This window comes from Enhydra lutris, unplaced genomic scaffold (genome assembly GCF_002288905.1).
Source record: "Enhydra lutris kenyoni isolate GAN:26980312 unplaced genomic scaffold, ASM228890v2 scaffoldscaffold4, whole genome shotgun sequence".
NCBI lineage: Eukaryota > Metazoa > Chordata > Mammalia > Carnivora > Mustelidae > Enhydra > Enhydra lutris.
Genome location: NW_019154088.1, coordinates 47,033,803 through 47,056,183, shown reverse-complemented (window position 1 = coordinate 47,056,183; position 22,381 = coordinate 47,033,803). Strand labels below are relative to the sequence as shown.

Below are 22,381 nucleotides of genomic sequence, written 5' to 3'. Positions count from 1 at the left end.
TCAAATCAAAAGCAGCAGGAAAATAGAAGCATGGCTTCCTGCTCATCAGGGAGTATGCTTCTATCTCTCTCTCTCTCTCTCTCCCTCTGTCCCTCCTCACTGTACACACTCTCTCTCTCTCTCAAATAAATAAATACAATCTTAAAAAAAAAAAAGTTTGCAAGCCATTCCAGGTCCAGGATAAACCTCTAAAAATTTCAAATACTGTCCTATTCTTAAAGAAATAAAAACATAAGTACAAAAGTTTAACTTAGGAGGTAAGAGGATACCATTCTCCAGCATTCTGGAATGTTCCAGAATAATATGGGCCATTTGTAGAAGACATGATTATTTTTTCCAAAATGGAAGTATTTTTATGGTTTGTGTTGGCTATAAGAATCACTTTGGTTACAAAAGATTCAACAACCACAAAAGTAGTTTTTTTCACAAAAGTATTTTTAAAAAGGAGAGTTCTCTTATAATCCTGTCCTCCAGTGATGAGAAATAATAATAATTTGGTATATATCTTTCTAGGTTTTAATGTACATATAAACATATTTATTAAAAAATATAAATGGGGGGTGCCTGGGTGGCTCAGTGGGTTAAGCCTCTGCCTTCGGCTCAGTTCCTGATCTCAGAGTCCTGGGATTGAATCCCAAATCGGGCTCTCTGCTCGGTGGGGAGCCTGCTTCCTCCTCTCTCTCTGCCTGCCTCTCTGCCTGCTTGTGATTTCTGTCTGTCAAATAAATAAATAAAATCCTAAAAAAAAAAAAAAATATATATATATATATATATATATATGGGATCCTATATTCTGTTCTACAACTTTTTTCATTCAACTAATACACTGTAGAATATTTCTGTAAGTATAACTTCCTTTGGTAATGGAAGCATAGTAGCCACTGCGCAAATATGCCATAATTTAAACAATCCCCACTTGGAAACATGAGGGCTGACCCCCAGTTCTTGCTTTTACAATAATGTTGTAACACAAACACACACATGCGCACACATCCAATTACAGTCTTCGGAGAAACTCTGGATCAAAGTAGAAACTCCATTTTATGTTTTATTTCTTTAAAGATTTTATTTACTATCTGACACAGAGACAGAGAGAGAGGGAGAGCACAAGCAGGGGAAGCGGTAGGGAGAGAGAGAGAAACAGGCTCCCCGCAGAGCAGGGAGCCCAACAAGGTGGGGCTCAATCAGTACCCCAGAATCATGACCCGAGCCTAAGGCAGATGCTTACCCAAGCAGGCATCCCTGGCTTGCATACTTGTATTTTATTTTACATTTTAAACATATTGCTCCCCCATTTTACATTTTAAATATATTGCCAAACTACCTTCCAGAAAAACTGTACCAATTTATACTCCCACTAATAGTCTTATTATAAATGAGCACACCTTGTTATTTGTAATTATTTTTTTATCTGATAATTGAAAACTATTATTTTTAGTTCCATTTCTTTGATTGTCTATAAGGTTGAACACCTTTTAAAAATAATTTGGGGGGGCATGTGGGTGGCTCAGTTGGTTAAGTGTCTGACTTTGGTTGGGGTCATGGTCTCAGAGTCCTGGGACTGAGCCCTGTTTGAGACTCCTTGCTCAGTGGGGAGTCTGCTTCTCCCTCTCCCTCCCCTTACTCATGCTCTTTCTCTCTCTTTCAAATAAATAAATGAAATCTTAAAAAAAATAACTTTTGCCCATTTGTATTTCTCCCATGAGTTGCTCATTTATGTTCTTTGTCCACTTTTCTGTTGGATTGTTTGTCTTTTTCTTACTGATTTTCTTTTCTTTTTTTAAAAACATTTTCTTAAAGATTTTATTCACTTACTTGACAGACAGAGATCACAAGTAGGCAGAGAGGCAGGCAGAGAGAGGGGGAAGCAGGCTCCCCACTGAGCAGAGTGCCTGATACAGGGCTCGATCCCAGGACCCTGGGATCATGACCTGAGCCAAAGGCAGAGGCTTTAACCCGCTGAGCCACCCAGGAGCCCCTCTTACTGATTTTCTAAGTTCCTATGGCTTTAAGCCCTGTAAAATATACTGCAGGGGCACCCAGGTGGCTCAGTCAGTTACTCATCTGCCTTCAGCTCAGGTGGTGATCTCAGGGTCTTGGGATCCAGCCACACACTGGGCTCCCTGCTCAGCAGAGAGCCTGCTTCTCCTTCTCTCTTTGCCCCTCTCCCCACTCATGCTTTCTCTCTTTCTCTCTCTAGCAAATAAATAAAATCTTTTTAAAAATACTGTAAATATGACTTTTAGTTTTTTGTTTGTATTTTCCAATTTGCCTTTTAACTTTGGTGAATTTTTTTTTTTTTAAGATTTTATTTATTTATTTAAAGGGCACCTTGGTGGTCAGTCAGTTAAGCATTTGTCTTCAGCTCATATCATGATCTCAGGGTCCTGGGATCGAGCTCCATGCTGGGCTCCCCATTCTGTTGGGGAGTCTGTTTCTCCCTCTTTCTGCCTCTCCCCACTGTTCGTGCTCTCTCCCTCTCAAAAATATAAATATTTTTAAAAATAAAGATTTTATTTATGTATTTGAGAGAGAGCACAAGCAGGAGGAGAGGGAAACACAATCTCCCCTTGATCCCAGGACTTGATCCCAGGACCGCAAGATTATGACTGGAAGGCAGACACTCAACGGACTGAGCCACCCAAGCACCCTGGGTGTATACCATTTTTAAAAAAACTTTCTCCATTGCAAGATTTCAAAGACAATCTGCTATAATTTTTTTTTTGGCCATTTCAGTTTCATTTTTAATAGTATTTCTATTTTAGAATAATATATAGCTCTGATTCCATCTCATTACACGAACAGCTGAAGTGATAGGTAAATAGATTTATTCTATTGTTAAATATATACTTTGAACCACAATTAAAATCTGGCTTTTCCCTACTTCGTTATGTTCACTTGTTATGACCCCAATAAACTGTCCCTTCATTTCTTCTTCTGACCAGTTCTCAAGAATGCTTAGTACAAAACCAGTACTTTTACATAATCAATTTTAAATTGCTGGTATTCTCATGTTTTATTTAATTTAGTTAAAGAACAAACTCTGCATTTAAATCTGTATATTCCTTGCTTAGACATGTGATCTGAAGGAAAAAGATACTAGTTCAGTTTTAGAGATTCAGATTTGGATTATGATCCAAAAGACAGAGAGACAGACAGACAGACAGACACACACACACACACACGCCTTTTGATTAAAATATACTTAAATCTCATACTTACCTTCCAGACCAAGTCCAGGTATCTAAGTTCAGATAGTGCAAATCATTCATCCTAGTTTGCTAAAATAAAAGTGTATTAAATTAGTCTGTGTTTTACATCTTTCATGGGCTAAAATTTTAAAATAAGTTCAGATTAAAAATAGACCATCTCCATTTTACCAAACATCAGAAATTTATATATTGGGAAAAAATGCTAAGTGTTAATAAAATTAATCTAGAGCTACCCAATTAATTTATCGGGGGGGGGGGGAGATGGGTTTAAAGTAACAGGATTTAAAGGTTCAGAAATTTTAAAAACCTTTCTGGTTATGCACTGATGTGAAGGATTCTCTTCACTAAACTATGATTCATAAATCATCCATGATGATTCATGTATAGTCTGTTTAGGGGATGGAAAATAAAAGTTACTGAACAGCATTTTAGTATCTAGATAATTTGAATAGTCTGTTGTTCCCGCAAATCAGAAAATAATTTATGTAAGTAGAATCACATATAAAAATACCATTTCCATGAAAACACTAACCAAAACACGTCCACCAAAGATATAGCCCTTATTTCCAAGAACGGCACACGTGTGTGCGGCTCGAGGCTGTGGAGGAACTCCACCCTGCAAGCAGAAATGAGAAAACAGAATGCAAAGCCTTGAAACATGTTTAAGGAAGTCCCACTCCTACACTCAGTATGAGAAATACCTGACCACCAGATCACCATTACCTCTGTAATTCAATAAAAATCCTAAGGCAAAATTTCATTCTGAGTAGTAATAATTATAGACAAACAGTGTTCTTCAAAAATGAAATTTAGGGGTGGCCCAGTCAGTGGGGGGTCTGACTCTCGGTTTCAGCTCAGGTCATGATCTCAGGGTCCTGAGATGGAGCCCTGCCTCCCGTGGGCGCTCAGCAGGGAGTCTGCTTGAGATACTCCATCTTCCTCTCCCTATGCCCCTCCCCCACTCTTGTGCATGCTCTCTCTCAATAAATAAATCTTAAAAAAAAAAAGAATGAAACTTATTTACTCTGAGCTTTACTTTTTGAAGTGTTTTTCTTAACTGCCTGACACTATTTAGCAAAATAAAGTTTCATGTAAATTTCAGCTTGAACTATAAAGATTTAAAAATCAAATTAAAACGATTCTCTCTCTCTCTTCCCCCTTCCCTCTCTTCCCACACCCCTCCCCCAGAAGTTCATATTATGAGTGAGTAGTACACAATGATCTCAGAGACTCTAAGAAATTATATCCACCCCCTCAAACTCTTGGGAGTCTTAAATTCCACAATCAGGACTTCACTCTTGCCTTAAGCCAAACATTGCTTTATCACTTACTAAAACTCTTCCCATTAACTGGTAACACTTTTCTATACTTTACTTTGAATAAATATAGATCTCTTCTCCAGAGAAGTTTGGATTGGTGGGAAAAGAGAGAATATAATGGGTATATGAATGAATGAGATTTAAAGGAAAAATTTTCTGTATAATTCCATGTGTTCATGGTGGGTGCCTTTGTGTATGCATTTCATTCCAAGTTCTGAAAGAACTTTTTCAACATTTTCAGCACATTGGCTCCTGAATGTGGGCACAGGACATTTAAGCTCTACAGCCAATATCATAATTCTCAAGACTTTTCAGGCTTACTCGAATGACTGTCCTGAAGCCAACACCGGAAGAAATAATTCAGATATTACCAATTTAACACTTATATAAGTGAGAAAGAACCTTTTGAAATGTGGTTCTCAGTCATTCCAGCAAAACACAATCATTATTATTACCCCATTCCTGATCTGAAATTTTGGAAAAATTATTCTATTATATACACATTGATTATGAAATAAATACCAAATTTCTGTCAAGTGCATTTATTAGCCACCTAAAGCTTCTGAATAAGCTGAGTTCGTGTAATTCTAAACAAAAACAAAGAAATGGTGATCCCAGGGTCCTGGGATCGAGCCCTGCATCGGGCTCTCTGCTGGGCAGGGAGCCTGCTTCCCCCTCTCTCTCTGCCTGCCTCTCTGCCTACTTGTGATCTCTGTCTGTTAAATAAATAAATTAAAAAACAAAAACAAAAACAAAGAAATGGCATTTGCATTAATCTGTGTGTCTAATTGCCTAAGTAATGCACAATGCTTATTAAGTTGCTTGAAATAGTGAAAACAACTCGAAGATATCTATTACTAGTATATTGCTCTTAAGAGGTAAAAATCCCATATAGAAAAAACACTTTCAACCTTTCCATTTTATAGATGACACACTAAATGGCTTATCTAAAGTATAAAGGACAGAATTAGAATGCAAACCCAATTTCTTTTAACTTTGACACCAATAACTGGTACACCCTTCCATGCTGCCTTGTCTTTTGATCCTAATACTGGGAATAATGAAGTATTTTAAGAACGTCTCTAAAAAATGAAGAGACATCCAGGCACAGCCATGTGAGAATTTTCAATAAAATATAAACAATATAAGAACTCATTTGAAGAAATCGTCAGAGAAATTACACTGAAAATCTTGGTAAATATGAACTAAAATAGGGTTAGGTGTGTGTAAAAATGTTGGAGAAAGCTATAGACCGAGGTAAGAAGAGAAAGAAGGAGCCCAAGAACTAGTTACAAGCTACCTGACCTCCCTTTTCCTCAGGAGCACATTCTACTTTTATTATTATTTTTTTTTTTAAAGTAGGCTCCAGCCCAATATGGAACATGAACTCACAACCTTGAGGACAAGAGTTGCATGCTCCACTGAATGGGCCAGCCTGGTGCCCTGACAGGAGCACATGCTACAAATATGCCTTCAAGAGCTGCAGACTCCTGGTTTATCTGTAAAGAAGTAGAGGCAACAGATGCCCGAGAGAGATCCAGGATGAGTTTCAGTAGATACAGTCTCAACACTGTTTCTTGGCACCTGCTTGCTGACATAAGATTATCTGAATAGAGATAAAATGCTTTTATTTCATTAACAAAAGACATAAATCTTAAAATTCAAATGGATGTATGTCATTTGTGCATATTTGTGGACAGTTTTGGTTTTGTCCGTTTAGCACTCCATTTGGCGCAGTTCTGGTGACCTATTACCCACAATCCTCTGCTCCCCTAGGGTAAGCCCGAGACATGGGCCTAGCCCGTCATCTCTTTGGGAACAGGGACCAATGTAAAGAGTGGGAACCTGCCCAAATATGCAGAGTCCTCTTCTAAGACTAATTTATAGACCTTGAAAGAATACAGCACCAGTGGAAAGAACTGCCTGGATAGCCAGGACCACGTTCCCTCCTAAATGAGCTGGCTGGTCTGCAGTAGACAGAATGAAGCTAGAACACAAAGAGAAGCAAAGAGAAGTTGACGAAGAGCTATGGAAAATGTTGTGATGGTGTGGAGTAACTTCCTCTAGCTCCTGAGGCCCTAGTCCCTGCGGCTCTTCCACTATGTGAGCCACTCCAAAATATACCTTCCCTCTATGTAAAAATTCATTATGGCTTAAGCTAATTTGAATTTGGGTTTGCTCACTAGTTCATGAAAGAGAATAATAATGTATTTTTGTCATGCTTTAATTGTATGTAGATTTCAAGAGTATGAAATAGGGGCTTTTCAAAATTATGGACTTGACTGTAAAAGGTTTTTTTTAAAAAAAAAGATTTAATTTATTCATTTTTGAGAGAGAAAGAGTGGCGGAGAGAGAGAGAGAGCCCGTGTGCATGAGTGGGGGGAAGGGGCAGGGGAGAAGCAGACTCCCGCTGAGCAGAGACTCTATCCCAGGATCCAGAGATCTTGACCTGAGTCAAAGGCAGACACTTAACTGATTGAGCCACCCAGGTGCCCTAAAAGGATATTTTAAAAGTGCCATCATTACATCATACTTGTGGGTAAAGGAAAACTATGGTACCCACTTTGGAAGATTTTTCTAGACAACCTTAGCTAACCTGGAGAAAAACAGGTGATTAAAAAAAAAAGAGTATTAGTGATGGCACTTAAGGGGTTATATGATTATAAACTCAATTGCTAAAATCCAAATAACTTAGCAAAAAATATTCTTTTAAGGTATCGATGAATATACAAATACAAAGGTAATTTTTACAATACTTACTTTAATTTCTGGTTGAAACCAATTCTGTGTCTTTGTATCAAATACATGAACATCATTATGCCATCCCCAGAATATCTGTTCTTCCTAAAACAGGAATTTTAAAAATATTTCAAAGCTTTTGTGAACTTTAGGTTATTGTAACAAATTTCATTGCATATTTACTGGAGAAATAATAAACACCATTATAAAAATAGAGGTTAAGTGTTACCACAGTCATAAAGCTAAAGCACACACCCATGACTCATAAAGTGTGGCCTCCAGACTAGTCACAGCAGTCACCTGGCAACTTGTCTTCTCATAGCATTGCTTGCAGTGAGTCATAACTTTACTTGTTGATAATCTTCCATTTCTCTCAAAGAATAATCTCTTTTAAAGTTGCAGAGGACAGAATGACATTTATATTTTGCACTCTGTGTTCCTAGAGTACATGCTCAGAATTCCTAATCTTTACAATCAGCAACTTCAGTGGACCATGGTTCCTTTTTCCAAAAAGTTCCAATCACTTCTACTTAACCAAGCAATTTGTTCTTATAGGTCAAACTTGGGCTTACCCTCTTGTTTGTCTTCTAAGAGACAAAATTGTCAGCAGGGCAACCATTTAGCAATTACACTATATTTAGCATCTCTGGATTGTTGAAATCCTCTATTCCTGCTTTAGCTTGCCTCTGTGTCAGTTTTATGTTCTATGCCAGAAATACATCATTCATTTTTGTCAGAACTTGTCAAACAATTTAAACACACTAAACAATTTACTTAAATTAAAATATAAATGCAATCTACTTGTACACCCAAAACTACATGGTTCTTAGCCTAATGGTACTAGGAGAGAAAAAAAGGAGTAAAAATACGTAGATCAAAGTAATGGGAATTTATATTTTTGAAAATTATCAGTAATACTGTAAGTAACAAAATTTTAAGAGGCAAAAGATTTATACAATCTGAAGAGAAACCAGAGTATTAGTAACAAAACTTTAAGGATATTTTATTTTAAAAACTCAAAAACCTTGTAAATACAGAGATCTTTTTTAAATACCCATATACAAAAAGATACATATGAAATGTACATATAGATTTACATTATAATGTACAATAATAATATATGCTAGTAAAAGGTAAAAGCAAAGAGCTACTATATTTGTTGATGTTGGGATCAATGGTTTCTAAAGTTGTCTTTTAAAGGGTTTCATTTCATGTCATGTCTTATTTCACTAGTAACAGTTTATTCTCTAACCAGTAAGAATAAGTAGGAAAGGTAATATCACTACCAACTTACTCACTGTCAAACAGAGGTCAGCCTGAGCTATGAATAGTTCTGGTGGACACACCTAAAAGGAGATGTATTTCAACAACAGCCGTTCTGGTTATCTGTGAGCAAAGTTTTTCCAAGTTGTGCTAAAATCTCTACTTGTCTAACAGAAACAGATATAAGTGATTAATAAAGTAAGAAATTACTCTCCCGGTAGCCATGAAGGCTAATACCACTAGGTGAGAGAAGATGAGAGAAACTCCTCCAACTGAATCTAAATCCAAAAAAGAGAAAACACATTTTTCTCATAGTGTCAATTGTGGCAAGTTAAATTGAAAAAGACTGGACTCATTATTTCTAAAGACTTTAAAGTGATACTAAATTAGAGGAAAATGTAAACAGTGATTACCCAAGATGCATCATGAACATCAAAACAGTCTTGGAGTTCATTGTGTCTCCTACACCCATAGCCACCAAAATATATTAATCTGAAAAACAAATATAAAAGAACACACTTTAGAATTCTACTTCCAGTCTGTTCATCAAAAGTTGAAAGAGATCCTCTCTCTCACCCTAATAACCTAAACTAGCCAAGTAAATTAAAAAACCATAGTTAAAAAAAAATCAAAGAGAGAAGGGAACAAAGAAGTCTAAATGAACTATTCCAGAAAGCAATGAACTGTCAATAAAAGGGAAAAGACCCATGTGTACCTACTCTCATTCCTGGCATAAGAGCAAGAAGAAAAAGAATCCAGGACAGGTAGAGTTCGTAAAAGAAACCACCCAGATCAGGAGATCTGAAGGAAATACATCAGAAGCATACTAAGTCATTATAGTACACAGGATGGCTGCCCTCAAAAGACCAAGGGAGGAGGTACAAGGCTGAAAAAGATCTCCCAAGGTACAGAAAGCAAAAGGTGGGATTGGAGAGCAAAGAGAACTTCCTGGTGACCCAAAGACCTCCCAATGAGGCTATGAAACAAGGAGAGATCTTCCAGAGTTCTGAGGGAGGGAACAGTGTGAAGTACAGCTGAACTTCTTTAGACAATCTGCAGTGCTCAAAGGAGAGTCATGGTCTTGCCTCAAAATATTTGAAGGCAATTGTACAACAGTTGCAACAGTTTCAACAATTCCAAACACAAATCAACTATGAATGAGACTGACTGAACTACCACTCACTCTAGCAGCCTAAGAAAAACAGAAAGGCCATGTCCTTTTCTGGAAATAAATATTTTTTCTAAACCTTATTATTCTTTCATAGAGAATGTCTGGAATGTGGTGAAAAAAATTACAAGATACATGAAAAGGCAAAAAAAAAAAAAAAAAAAAAAAAGAAAGAAAGAAAGAAAGTGACCTATGATCAAGAGAGGGGTCAATATAAGCTGATCCCAAGGTGGCCCAGATAGTGGAATGATCAGACATGGCATCTACAATAACTATGATAAAGATGCCAACAGATCTAGTTTGTAACAGGTGGACAACATGCAAGAACAACAGAGCAATTTCAGTAGAGATGTAGAACCATGAAAAAGAACTGCTAAAGTGGAAATGCTAAAAATTGAAAAAAAGATGTCATAAATAAAGAATTGATTAAATAGGCTTCACAGGAGACTAGACATAGCAATGGAAAGACCAGTGAACTTGAAGACAGGTCAAGAGGCTAATAAAAAGTATCCAAGGGACATCTGGGTGGCTCAGTCGGTTAAGCTGCTGCCTTTGGCTTGGGTCATGATCCCAGGGTCCAGGGATCGAGTTCCGCATGGGGCTCCAGTCCCGCATGGGGCTCCATGCTCGGTGGAGAGCCTGCTTCTCCCTCTGCCTGTGCTCCCCCCTTGCTTGTGCTCTCTCTCTCTCTGACAAATAAATAAATAAAATATTAAAAAAAAAAAAGTATCCAAATTAAAACAAAGAGAAGAAAAGAGATGGGGGTGGGGGCGGGAATCCAAGGAGCCCAGGCTCTGTGGAGCAATACAAAATGGTCCTCTGTCATATAACAGGAATCCCAGAAGGAGAAGAGACAAATAAACGTCTAGGAGAAATGTTTGATAATTACTAAGAGCTTCCTAAAACTGATGAAAGATGTAAACCCACCAACCCAAAAAGCTCAGTGCACTCTAAGAAGGATAAATACAAGGGAAACTACAAATAGGAACCTTTCAATCAATGAGGAGCAAAAATTTAAAAAACAGATAAAGAAAAACCAGAGGAAAAAAAAGACGTATATGGGGGAACAAAAACACAAATGAGAGTGAATTTCTCATGAGAAAAATGGAGGCCAAAAGCAATGTAATAAAATCTTTAAAGTGCTGAAAGAAAAAAAAATGTCAACCAATGGGTGGAGGAAAAAAAATCACAAGGGAAATTAAAAATTACCTAGAAATGAATAAAAATGAAAATACAATAAAACAAAACTTATGGTATGTAGTGAAGGTGGTGCTCAGAGGGAATTTTATAGCTGTAAATGCCTACATTTTTTTTAAAAACATCTCAAATCAATAACATAACTGTACACACTAAGGAACTAGAAAGAGAAGAGCAAACTAAACCCAAAGATAACAAGAGGAAGGAAATCATGAAAAATAAAGGAGAATAAGCAAAACAGTGAATAGAAAAATAGAGAAAAACAACAAACCAAAAGTTCTTTGAAAAGAACAACGAAATTGACAAATCTTTGGCTAGGTTGACAAATCTTTGGCTAGGTTGACAAAGAGAAAAGAAGAGAAGACTCAAAGCACTAACACTGGAAATGACAAGAAAGGACATTACTATCAACATTACAGAAATTAAAAGGATTACAAGAGAATACTACAAAAACTATGTCAACAGATTGGATAAGTTAGATAAAACAGAATCATTTCTGAAAAGATACTATAAAAAATGGCTTATGAAGAAATAGAAAAACTGAATAAACGTATATAATTGAGTCAGTAGTCAAAAAATCTCCCAAAAAAGACAAGCTCAAGGCCAGATAGTTTCAGTGGTGAACTATACCAAACATTTACAGAACAATCAATACCAACCTTCTCAAAGTCTTCCCCCCAGAAAAAATGAAGAGAAAAGAACACTTACTAACTCACTCTATGAGGCCAGCCAACCCAAAACATTAGAACAAAAATCCCTGCCTATGTCTGATAAGAGATTAATATCCAGAATAAGTAAAGAACTCCTATAACTCAATAACAAAAAGACAAACCAATTTTTAAAAATGGGCAAAGGACTTAAATAGACATTTCTCCAAAGAAGATCTACAAATGGCTAATAAGCATATGAAAAATGGTCAAACCATTAGTCCCTGGGGAAATACACATCAAAACCACAATGAACACCACTTCACACCCATTAGGATAGCTATTATTTTTAAAAAAGAAGAGAGAAAGAAAGGAAGAAAAAGAAAAGAACAAGTGTTGGTAAGGACATAGAGAAATTAGAATCCAAGTACATTGCCAGAGGAAATATGATATGGCACAGTCATTGGGGAAAAACAGTTCAGTGCTTCCTAAAAAAATTAAACATAGAATTACCATATGACCCAGAAATTCTACTCTTAGGTATATATCCAAAAGAATTGAAAACAGGGACTCAAACAATACTTGAAAGCCAATGTTCATAGTAGCATTATTCACCACAGCCAAAAGGTGGAAACAAAGCAAGTGTTCATCAGATGAACAGATAAATGCACACAATGCATATAATGGAATGTTATTCAGCCTTAAAAAGGAGTAAGTTCTGATATCATACTACAACTTAGTGAACTCTGAAAATATTTTAAGTGAAATAAGCCAGACACCAAAGAACAAATATTGAATGATTCCACTTCTATGAAATATCCATAATAGGCAAATTCATGGAGATAGAAAGTAGATTAGAAGTCTCCAGAGTCTGGGGAGAAGGGGGAATGGGGAAGTATTGCTTAATGGGTATAGAGTCCCTGTTGGGAGTGATGATAAATTTGGGAACTAAATAATGTCGATGGTTGCACAAAATTGTGACTGTAATTAATGCCACTGCATTAGACGTTTAAATATGGTTAAAATGGCAAATTTTATGTTATATGTATTTTATCATGACTTTATCATGTCATGATAAAGGTGTAGTAAAAAGTAAGTCTCTCTCCTACTTTCACTCAGTCTCCCTATCTAGGGCAAATACTGTTTCCCATTTCTTGTATATATGAACAAGAAAAACTTCAAAAGACCAAAAATACTTTGTAGAGTTGGGATCAACTAAGTCTAAGACACAAAAGCACTCATCATAAAGAAAAGATTGGTAAATTAGACTATATTGAAATCAGATTACATTATTGAGAGAATGAAGAGATACATACCCAATAGAAATATTTACCCTTATGTACCAAAATACATAGAAGAATGTTCATAGTTGTGTTATTCTGAAGAGTCAAAAAGTAGAAATGCCCCAAATGTTTATCAACAGTAGCATGAATAAATATTTTGTAGTATTTCATGAAATAGAGTAATATACAGGAAAGAAAACAAACCATAGGTACATATGACATCATGAATGACTCTCAAAAATATAATTTCGGTAAAAGGATAAATTCTATAGGATGCCATATCTAATATAAAAAATTAAAAAATAACTAATTTAGGATACTAAAAGTCAAGATAATGGTTTACTTCAGCAAGGAGGATGAGCATAGTGATTATGAGTGAACATAAGGAAGGATTCTAGAATATTGATGATGATGTTTCTTTACTTGGGGGGTAGTTATGTGAGTTCATCTTGTGATAATTATTTAAGGCATACATTCATGATTTACAGTCATCCTATAAGAATGTTCTATAAAGGGATGCCTGGGTGGCTCAGTTGGTTAGGCGGCTGCCTTTGGCTCAGGTCATGATCCCAGCGTCCTGGGATAGAGTCCCACATCGGGCTCCTTGCTCGGCAGGGAACCTGCTTCTCCCTCTGTCTCTGCCTACCATTCCGCCTGCCTGTGCTCGTGCTCTCTCTCTTCCTCTAACAAATAAATAAACTAAAAAAAAAAAAGAATGTTCTGTAAAGCTTCAATATCTACACTAGTGAAGTATTTGTACATTAACTGATCAATGTAATAGAATAGAAAACTCAGATCAAAATACCAGTGAAAATTAGGTGAATATATGATAAAAGTAAGGAAATAACTGAGTTACAGACAGGTAGCCATTCAAAAAAAGATAAACCTGGATCCATATCTCATAACTATTCACAGACTAAGTTCCAAATGAATCTACAATTTAAATGTAAAAAATAAGAAAAAAGGGGTTGAAGGCTGGGGTAAATGGGTGATGGACATCGGGGAGGATATGTGTTACAATGAGCACTGGGTATAAGACTGATAAATCACAGAATTGTACCCATGAAACAAATAATACATTATATGTTACTTAATTTAATTTAAATTTAAAAAATAAAAAAATAAAATGATAAAAGTACTAGAGGAAAATATATAGGTAAATTAATGTATAACCTTTTAATCAAGATTTCAAGATCAGGAAGCCACAAAAGATAAAGATAAAAAAGGAAATTACTAATAAATTTATCTAATAAGTTTTAAAAATCTGTTTAATGCATGCAGAACACATTAAGTAAACTCAAAAGACAAATGACAAATTGAAAAAATATTGTCATGTTGTATCATGGTCAAACACTAATTTCCTTAATATATAAATAACTCCTAGAAATCAAGTTTATAAAAAGGAAAACTCAAATAGGAAATAATTTGCAAAGGATACAAACAGTACAGAGAAAAAGAAATAAAAATTGTCCTTAAACATATGAAAATACATTCACACCCACAAAAAATATTTTTCAGTGAAAATGAAAAAATAAGACTGAGATATTTCTCATCTGTCAGTCTGGCAAACAAACAAACAATTGGAGTTTGCCCCCAAACTCTTGGCAAGACTATGGAGAAACAAGCATTCCATTGTTGAGAATGCAAAATGGCCCCACTTCTAAGGAGGAAAAATTGGCAGAATCTATTGCTATAGGTTTGTGTTCTCCTTTCATATATTGAAGTCCTAATCCCCAGGATCTCAGAATGTGAACTTATTTGGAGACAGGTTCTTTATAGAAGTGATCAAGTTAAAATGAGGTCCTTAGGGGAGGCCCTAAACCAGTATGACTGGTGTCCCTACATGAAGGACAAACTGGAGACAGACACACATACACAGAGTAAACACTCTGTGAACATAAAGGTGGAGGTCAGAGTGATGCCTCTACATGCTCAAGAACATCAAAGATTGCCAGCAAATCCACCTAAGTTAGGGGACAGGCATGAGATAGATGCTTCCTCTAAACCTAGAGAAGGAGTCAATCATGCTGACATTTTAATCTTGGACCTCCAGTTTCTAGAAACATGAGAAAGCACATTTCTGTTGTTTAAGCCACTTAGTTTATGGAACTTTGTTACAACAGCTTTAGCAAACTAAACATTTGCCAAAGTTATAAATGCAATCTCATTTTATCCAATGGATAGATCTGCAATCATTCATACACACACACACACACACACACACACACACACACAGATAGTCATTAAAGCATAGTTTGTAATAGCAAAGGAACTGAAATAAGTATTATTTTGTTTATAGGGGAAAGGTCAAATAAACTATGGTATATCCTCAAAGGGGAATACTATGCAGCTATTAAAAGAAAGAAAGGAAAGAAAAGAGAAAGAGAAGGAAGGAAGGGAGAGAGGGAGGAAGGAACGAAATCAGCTTTCTCACTCGGGATACAGAAAGATGAAGATCTCCATGGTATAACGTTAACTAATGGAAGCAGCAGGGTGCAGAAGAATGTACAGACTACATGGCCATTTGTGTAAGGAAGAGAGAGAAAAAAGGGATACATGCATACACTCTTACGTATTTGCTTCTATTTGCATAAGGTAACACTGATGGCAGTGGTTTCCAAACTATCTGCATCCTGGACACACCTGAGGAGTTTCAAAATATCATAACCCCAGAGATGACCATTTAATTGGTATGAGGTATCACCTAGGCTTTGGAATTTTAAAAAAATCCCCCGGTGATTCCAATTGCAGACCAGTTTGGGAACCCCTACTCTAAGAATACAAGATTATTTGTGCATGGTGGAAGGGAACAGAGTGGATGGGGATAGGGGTGGGAGCCAGACCTTTCACTACCAACTTTTTAATACGGTTTCAATTTTTGAACCATGTGAATGTGTTAACTATTCAGGAAGTTTAATTAAATGATAAGTTTATTTAAAAAAACAAATAGTTGCTTTCACGATGCTTATCTTTATGACATGGCTCTTATCCAGGAGGCGGAACTGCCATTACCAACAGGGTCAAAACAAGTTTGTAATTATACCTTGAAAAAAAATCCAGACTTTCAAGTTTTCTCTATTTCGGCCTCTAGCGATAACCCTTACTTAAGTGTAGTTAATGAGATGATTTTGCTGCATTACCTGTCTTTATATACCCAGCAAGAAAGTTTATCACGTGGTGTGGGTGGTTGTCCTTCAAAACTGGTGATTTTTTCCCAAACGTAGGTTCCATCTCTTGTTCGCAAATTAACAAAATAAAGCTTTTAAAAGAGGAGAACACCATTAGCAGAGAGGGCATTCAAAAATTAAGTCTGTGTCTGAGGGATATGTGATCCAAAAATTAATAATATTACTCTTTTCTCTTTAAAAGTAAGATTTTTCATTGTAAAGTTAATAAAAATGAGACTGTGTTTTAGAAGCAAAAATGACATGTAAGACACCCTGAAATGGATCCTGTCCCATCATGCTCTGCCCTATAAGACACCAACTAAGCGTGGAGCTAACTATGAAGCAGAAAGACATGGAAGAAGAGAAGAATACAATGGCTGCATATTCACTCTATTTTTAAAACCCTGTAAGCTCAAGATTTTCTATTTTTATCTTTTTAAATATGTGGAAACTTGTGAGATTAAGTGACACACTAAATATTACATTTTGCTGCATTCCTGAATTGAAAGAAAGTATTACTCGATTGCTGTATCCTTTGTCATCATATCCTCCAAAAACGTACAGCTTTCCATTAATGCAAGCACCACAACTTCCTGACATGGAGGTAGGGAGTTCTCCTTCCATGAGGTGCATGGTCCTGCAGCAAGAATAACATGGAATTCCATGACTTTTTAGAAAGGCAAATTAAAAATTCCCTTTGAACTCCACGAGTACTCTTTCAACGACAACTGTCACTGACAATTACAATTGAAATGCCATGGTAGCCAATACTGTAAAAACTCTTTAAGATCCATGCTAAAGATTTTTCAGCCTATTGGAAGAAAAACTGCAGAATCTTCTCGTATCACTAGAATTGGGAATTAATTGGTAGAACAAAGCAAAGCCTTCTGGGGCAGCCTCAGCCTTGAGAGGAATGGCAAATGGCAAAGAGCAAAGAGAGGAAGGGAGCAAGGGAAAGAAAGAACCAGAGAGAATAAAGCATTCAAAGAAAAAGAAAGGGAGACAATAAATGTTGCAGTATGTTCTAAGTTTGGTCTTAATTTCCCTGTAGTCTATGAAAATATTTAAAACGATATTAAGATTGGACATTCTGCAATTGAAAATTACTTACCACAACCCACTATCAATATCATAGGTCCAAATTTCATCATTAGGCAAATATACTTCATTGTCTTCAATAGACTAAAAACAGAATACATAAAATTATGTTTATCAATTACACAATAACAATTAAATAGTTCCTCAGGATGGGAAAACTGCAATTAAGATGCTGCAAAATAGAAAAACATAAACAGGCTTCAAGATGGGTTTTTCAATTTAAATTAAGATAGATCAAAAAAGAAGGGAAAAAAGACATCTTCTAAGAACAAGTGGCAAACAAGAAAGGTCTAGAATACAAAATAGCAAGTATATGAGTCTCAAAGAAAAGACTCAGGGCAATTAAACCTTTAAAAAGGGATTCTGAGTAAGGGAAAATAGCAAAATAATAACATTCTGAGCAGAACACCAAAGACTACAAAGTCAGGAAGAAAAGGAATATCAAAAAAGGACAATATGTTTTGGGTGAAAGGAAGAAATTAAGAAAGGAAATTTTTATAAGGTCTATTAAGATATCTTGATTTACTGAACATATTTTTGAGTGCCTACTATGTGCAAGGCATAGTGTTAGGTATTCATTAAATACAGACTCTAAGGATCAAGATAAATTTACCTAGTCAATGTGGCAACTCAGAATCTGAATAATCTCTAAAGAAGCTGATAACATAAACAGAACAGTACATTCTGATATTTATGATGAAAAGAGAAAAAAGAATAGAGAAACAATCTTATTTACATTAAGTCTAAAAACTTAGGGATTAAAACAAATCCTTATACAAATCCCCAAATTTATTAGTCTGTAAAATAATTCAAAAAAGCTAGTTTTAAAAATAGCAGTTTAAGAATTTTTAAAGCTATATCATGCATATATTATTTATATGCTAAATATTATTTTCTCATTGGTTTGTTAAATTTTAAAAGATAGTATCTTGACTGCCAAGTATCTGACTTCTACCACTATCCCTCTGACAGACACACACACACACACACACACACACACAGAGCAGAAAATCATTCTGTTAATTCAAAGGAAAGCTGCATTCATGTCTGGTTGTAGAAGCCATATTAGATGGATAAGTAAGCAAATAATTGTAAGAAGGAGTGTAGTAACCATATGATTCTAAGTTTTAACGGCATCAGGCTCCAGCAGCCTCATGCACACAGTTTTACAACAGAAATATTACAAAAATAGATTTTGTCACTATTAAGTCCTTTCAGTGCTTCCCAGCTGCTCCCAGGATAGTCTACAATTCTTCTGATTCTGTATGGTACAGCATCTGCTACCCTCCCAAATCTCATCTTGCCTTTCATTCACTATGCTCTAGTCTTCTTTCAGTTGCTAAATTTCTGCAAATTCCTTGCTGCAACAGGGCCTTTATCTGTCCACTTCTGTCTTCTTGACATGCTCTCCCAGAATTTGCCTGGTTAACTCCTCATTCTTTGGAAATCAGTTTAAATGTTGCTTCTGTAATCTCCTAGAATAAGGGTAAAGGATTAAGGTTCCTATTAAATGCTCTCCTACAGTACTCTATTTGCCCGTCCAAGTCCTTTGTCTGTATCACATCCACTTACTACCACTAACCCATAGCTTTGTGAGTGCAGGGGTCATGTTTATCTTGTTCTAATTCTGTTCCCAGAGCCCAGCACAGTAACTGCACATAAAAGGCAAATGTAATGTTTGTTGATTGATTCAGTGAATGGATACATGAATAATACTTGTTAAATTGACAGCAGGCTCATCTCAGCCTGATTAAAAAAAAAAAAAAAACAACAAAACAACCTCTTTCACTAATCTTTAAATGGAGTGGTACAAAAGAAATGAATCAAAGAATTGAAAAATTTGGACTTAGATTCTTGTTTTCTGAGACATTTCATTCTTAAATTATCCCCTCTTTTTTTTTTTTTTTTAAAGGAGGGCTTTTATTATTTTTTTTTTAAGGTTTTTTTTTTTTTTTTTTTTTTTTTTTTCAAACAGATCACAAGTAGGCAGAGAGGCAGGCAGAGAGAGACAGGAGGAGGAGGCAGGCTCCCTGCTGAGCAGAGAGCCGGATGCGGGACTCGATCCCAGGACCCTGAGATCACGATGTGAGCCGAAGGCAGAGGCTTTAACCACTGAGCCACCCAGGCGCCCTAAATTATCCCCTCTTTTCTACATCATCAAGTTTTCTTTCTCTACTAGATCATTCCTGTAGATATCCAAATATGCCTTAATATCATTCACCTTTAAAACAAATAAACCCTCCCTTAACTCCTTCTCTTATTTCTTGACTCTCTTCACAACAAAACTTCCATTCTAACTATAGAGAATGTCTCCACTGTTTCATCTGTCATTTTCTCATCAATTCAGATAAATCTGGCTTCTGAACCCATCATCCCACTAAAATTGTTCTGTCAAGATGACCCTAAAAAAGAAAATTAGTTAACCAAGTAATCTGGAAATATGGCCCAGAGAGATGGAATATAAAAAAAAGAAGTTAAGAGACATGAAGAAAGAGAAGAACTTAGTCTAATCAGAAGTTCATTAACATGTAATAGAGAGAATGAGGAAGAGGCAATATTTGAAGAGACAAAGGGTGAGAATTTTGCAAAACTGCTGAACATCATCAATCCTTGAGATCTAGGAAGTCCTAACAACTTCTAAGCATACATAAACAGAAATCCATACCAAGACACATCAGTAAAATAACAGAACATCAAAGAAAAATATATATTCTTAAAAACTGCCTGATAAAAAACAAATCACCTTCAAACAAATGGCAACTAATGACTGAATTCCCATTAGGAACAACCAAGGATTAGCCAATGTGTTTAATGAAAATAACTGTCACCCTGTAATTCTATACCCAGTAAAAGAATATATTTTAGGGGCACCTGGGTGGCTGAGTCAGTTAAGTGTTTGCCATCGGCTCAGGTCATGATCCCAGGGTCCTGGGATGGAGCCCCACATCAGGCTCCCTGCTCAGTGGGAAGCCTGCTTCTCCTCTCCCTCTGCTGCTCCCCCTGCTTGTGCTTCCTCTATCTCTGTCAAATAAATAAATAAAATCTTTAAAAATATATATATATTTTAAGAACCAAGGTAAAATAAATTTTCAGGCAAACCAAAGTTGAGACAGTTGGCCAATAACCCTCATTTAAAGAAATTCTAATAGCTGTCTTATTTCAGACAAAAGAAAGATGATCTGCAATTAAAGATCTGAGATGTGATAAGAAACAGTATGACAAGATATCGGTAAATGTGTGGGTAAATTTAGACCATAAAAAGGGCTAAACTTTTTTTTTTTTAATGCTTAATTTAAGGGGAGGGAAACAGGATAAGACTACCTAGGGAAAGGGGTGACTGGACTTGAAATTTTCTAAAGTACTTGAACTCTCTGGGAAGAAAGAAAACTATTACCTTTGAACTTTGCCAAGTATTCATGTTGAAATAGAGTAGCTACTACACGGTTAGAAATAAATCATAATTTCTACACAAAGACAAAAAAAGTGTAAAGAGAACAAAAACCCCCTTAAACAACCCTTGAAATGAGAAAGTTGAGAAGGAGGAGGAAGAGAAACAGAGAGAGGCAAATATAAAACATATCTGGGGAAGCTTGGGTGGCTCAGTCAGTTAAGCAACCAACTCTTGATCTCAGCTCAGGTCAGGATCTCAGGTGGTGAAATGGAGCCTCACATCAGGCTCCACACTGGGCATGGCACCTGCTTAAGATTCTCTCTCTCTCCCTCTGCCCCTCCCCCACCCCACCCCTGCTCCCCTTCTTTCTCTCAAAACAAAAACAGAACACAAAACAAACAAACAAACAAAAAAAACCCACATCTGGTCAAAATAGTATATCAGAATCACATTAAGTATAAATTAGCTAAATAAACTCTTCAGATAAAATATACAGAGTGTCAGATTAGACAGAAACAAAATCCAGTTATTTTCAGGTTATAACACACACATCTAAAATACAAAGATACACAAAATTACCAACAGAAGATAGAAAAAGGTATACCATGCAAACATTAACCAAAAGAACACTGGTGTAGATGTATTGAGAAAACAGATTTTCAGGCAAGTAATATTACTACAGAGTGAGGGGATCATTACAAAATAATAAAACATTCAATTACCCAGGTAAAATAATTCTAAAGTCATATATACATTAAAAGATAGCTTAAAATACATTAAAGTAAAAACTGACAGGACCACAGGGAGAAACTAACAAATCTAGTCAGAGTAGGAGTTTTTAATGCCTGTTTATAGTCACTGATAGAATAGGAAATAAAATAGTCAAGAAGGATATAAGAGATTTGAACCACACAATCAGCAAGATTGATAAAATAGGCATATATAAAACACTTCACCAGATCATTAGAATATATATTCTTTATAAAAACAAAGGTATATGGGCACCTGGGTGGCTTAGTTGCTTAAGCAACTGCCTTGCACTCAGGTCATAATCCCAGGGTCCTGGGACAGAGCCCCACATCAGGGAGCCTGCTTCTCCCTCTCCCTTTGCCTGCCCTCCCCGCATGCTTGTGTGCATGCTCTAATATTAAATAAATAAAATCTTAAAAAAAAAAAAAGAACTAAGGTACATTTATGAAAACTGATCACATGCTAGTCCTGAAAGCAAGCCTCAACATATTCCAAAGGACTGGCAACAAAGATAAACCACATTCTGAGTATAACACAATTAGTCAGAAATTAATAACAGATACCTAACCATAAAAATAACATAGAAATTTAAAATATTTTCCCAAACATATGGGTCAAATAAGAAATAATAGCGGAAAATATGAAATATTGGGATTATAAAATAACAAAATACTGCTCATCAAAATGAGGAAGCAGCTAAAGAATTTTAAGTACTTAAAAGAATTTAAAAATCTCAAAAAGAATGAGTTAAGCATCCAACATCAGAAGTTCAAGAACTAACAACATAATAAACCAATAGAAAGTAGGACATGAAAGGCAGACATTAATGAAATAAAGAAACACAAAAGAGAAGACCAAATAAACCAAAGCTGATGTTTCAGAAGGCTGATAAGCCTCTGGCAAAATTATTCAAAAAAGGAAAGAAAGGAAGTTGCCATTAAATGATTTTAGGAACAGAAAAAGGGATATACCTATAAGTACTACAGAGATTAAATAGAATGTATTATGAACAACTTAGATTTACGCCAAGAAAATTTAAAACTAAATGAAATAGATTCCTGGGGCTGGTGGTGGGGGTGAGGGAACCTTACCAAATTTGACTCAAGAAAAAAAAAAAAAAGGAAAATCTGAACAATCCATAGCCTTA

General features: G+C 35.9%; 1 protein-coding gene across 1 annotated transcript in view; it reads right to left on the bottom strand.

The window, feature by feature from the left end:
- Window positions 1–22,381, bottom strand: part of LOC111140042 (kelch domain containing 1) — a 50,260-nt gene that overhangs the window by 19,083 nt on the left and 8,796 nt on the right. The window contains exons 2-8 of the mRNA XM_022492419.1: window positions 17,107–17,177; window positions 16,515–16,632; window positions 15,969–16,087; window positions 8,947–9,025; window positions 7,292–7,375; window positions 3,745–3,828; window positions 3,223–3,281 (exon numbers count right to left, since the gene is read on the bottom strand). Coding sequence (XP_022348127.1) covers window positions 3,223–3,281; window positions 3,745–3,828; window positions 7,292–7,375; window positions 8,947–9,025; window positions 15,969–16,087; window positions 16,515–16,632; window positions 17,107–17,177 — 614 coding nt within the window. The remainder of the gene's footprint in view (window positions 1–3,222; window positions 3,282–3,744; window positions 3,829–7,291; window positions 7,376–8,946; window positions 9,026–15,968; window positions 16,088–16,514; window positions 16,633–17,106; window positions 17,178–22,381) is intronic.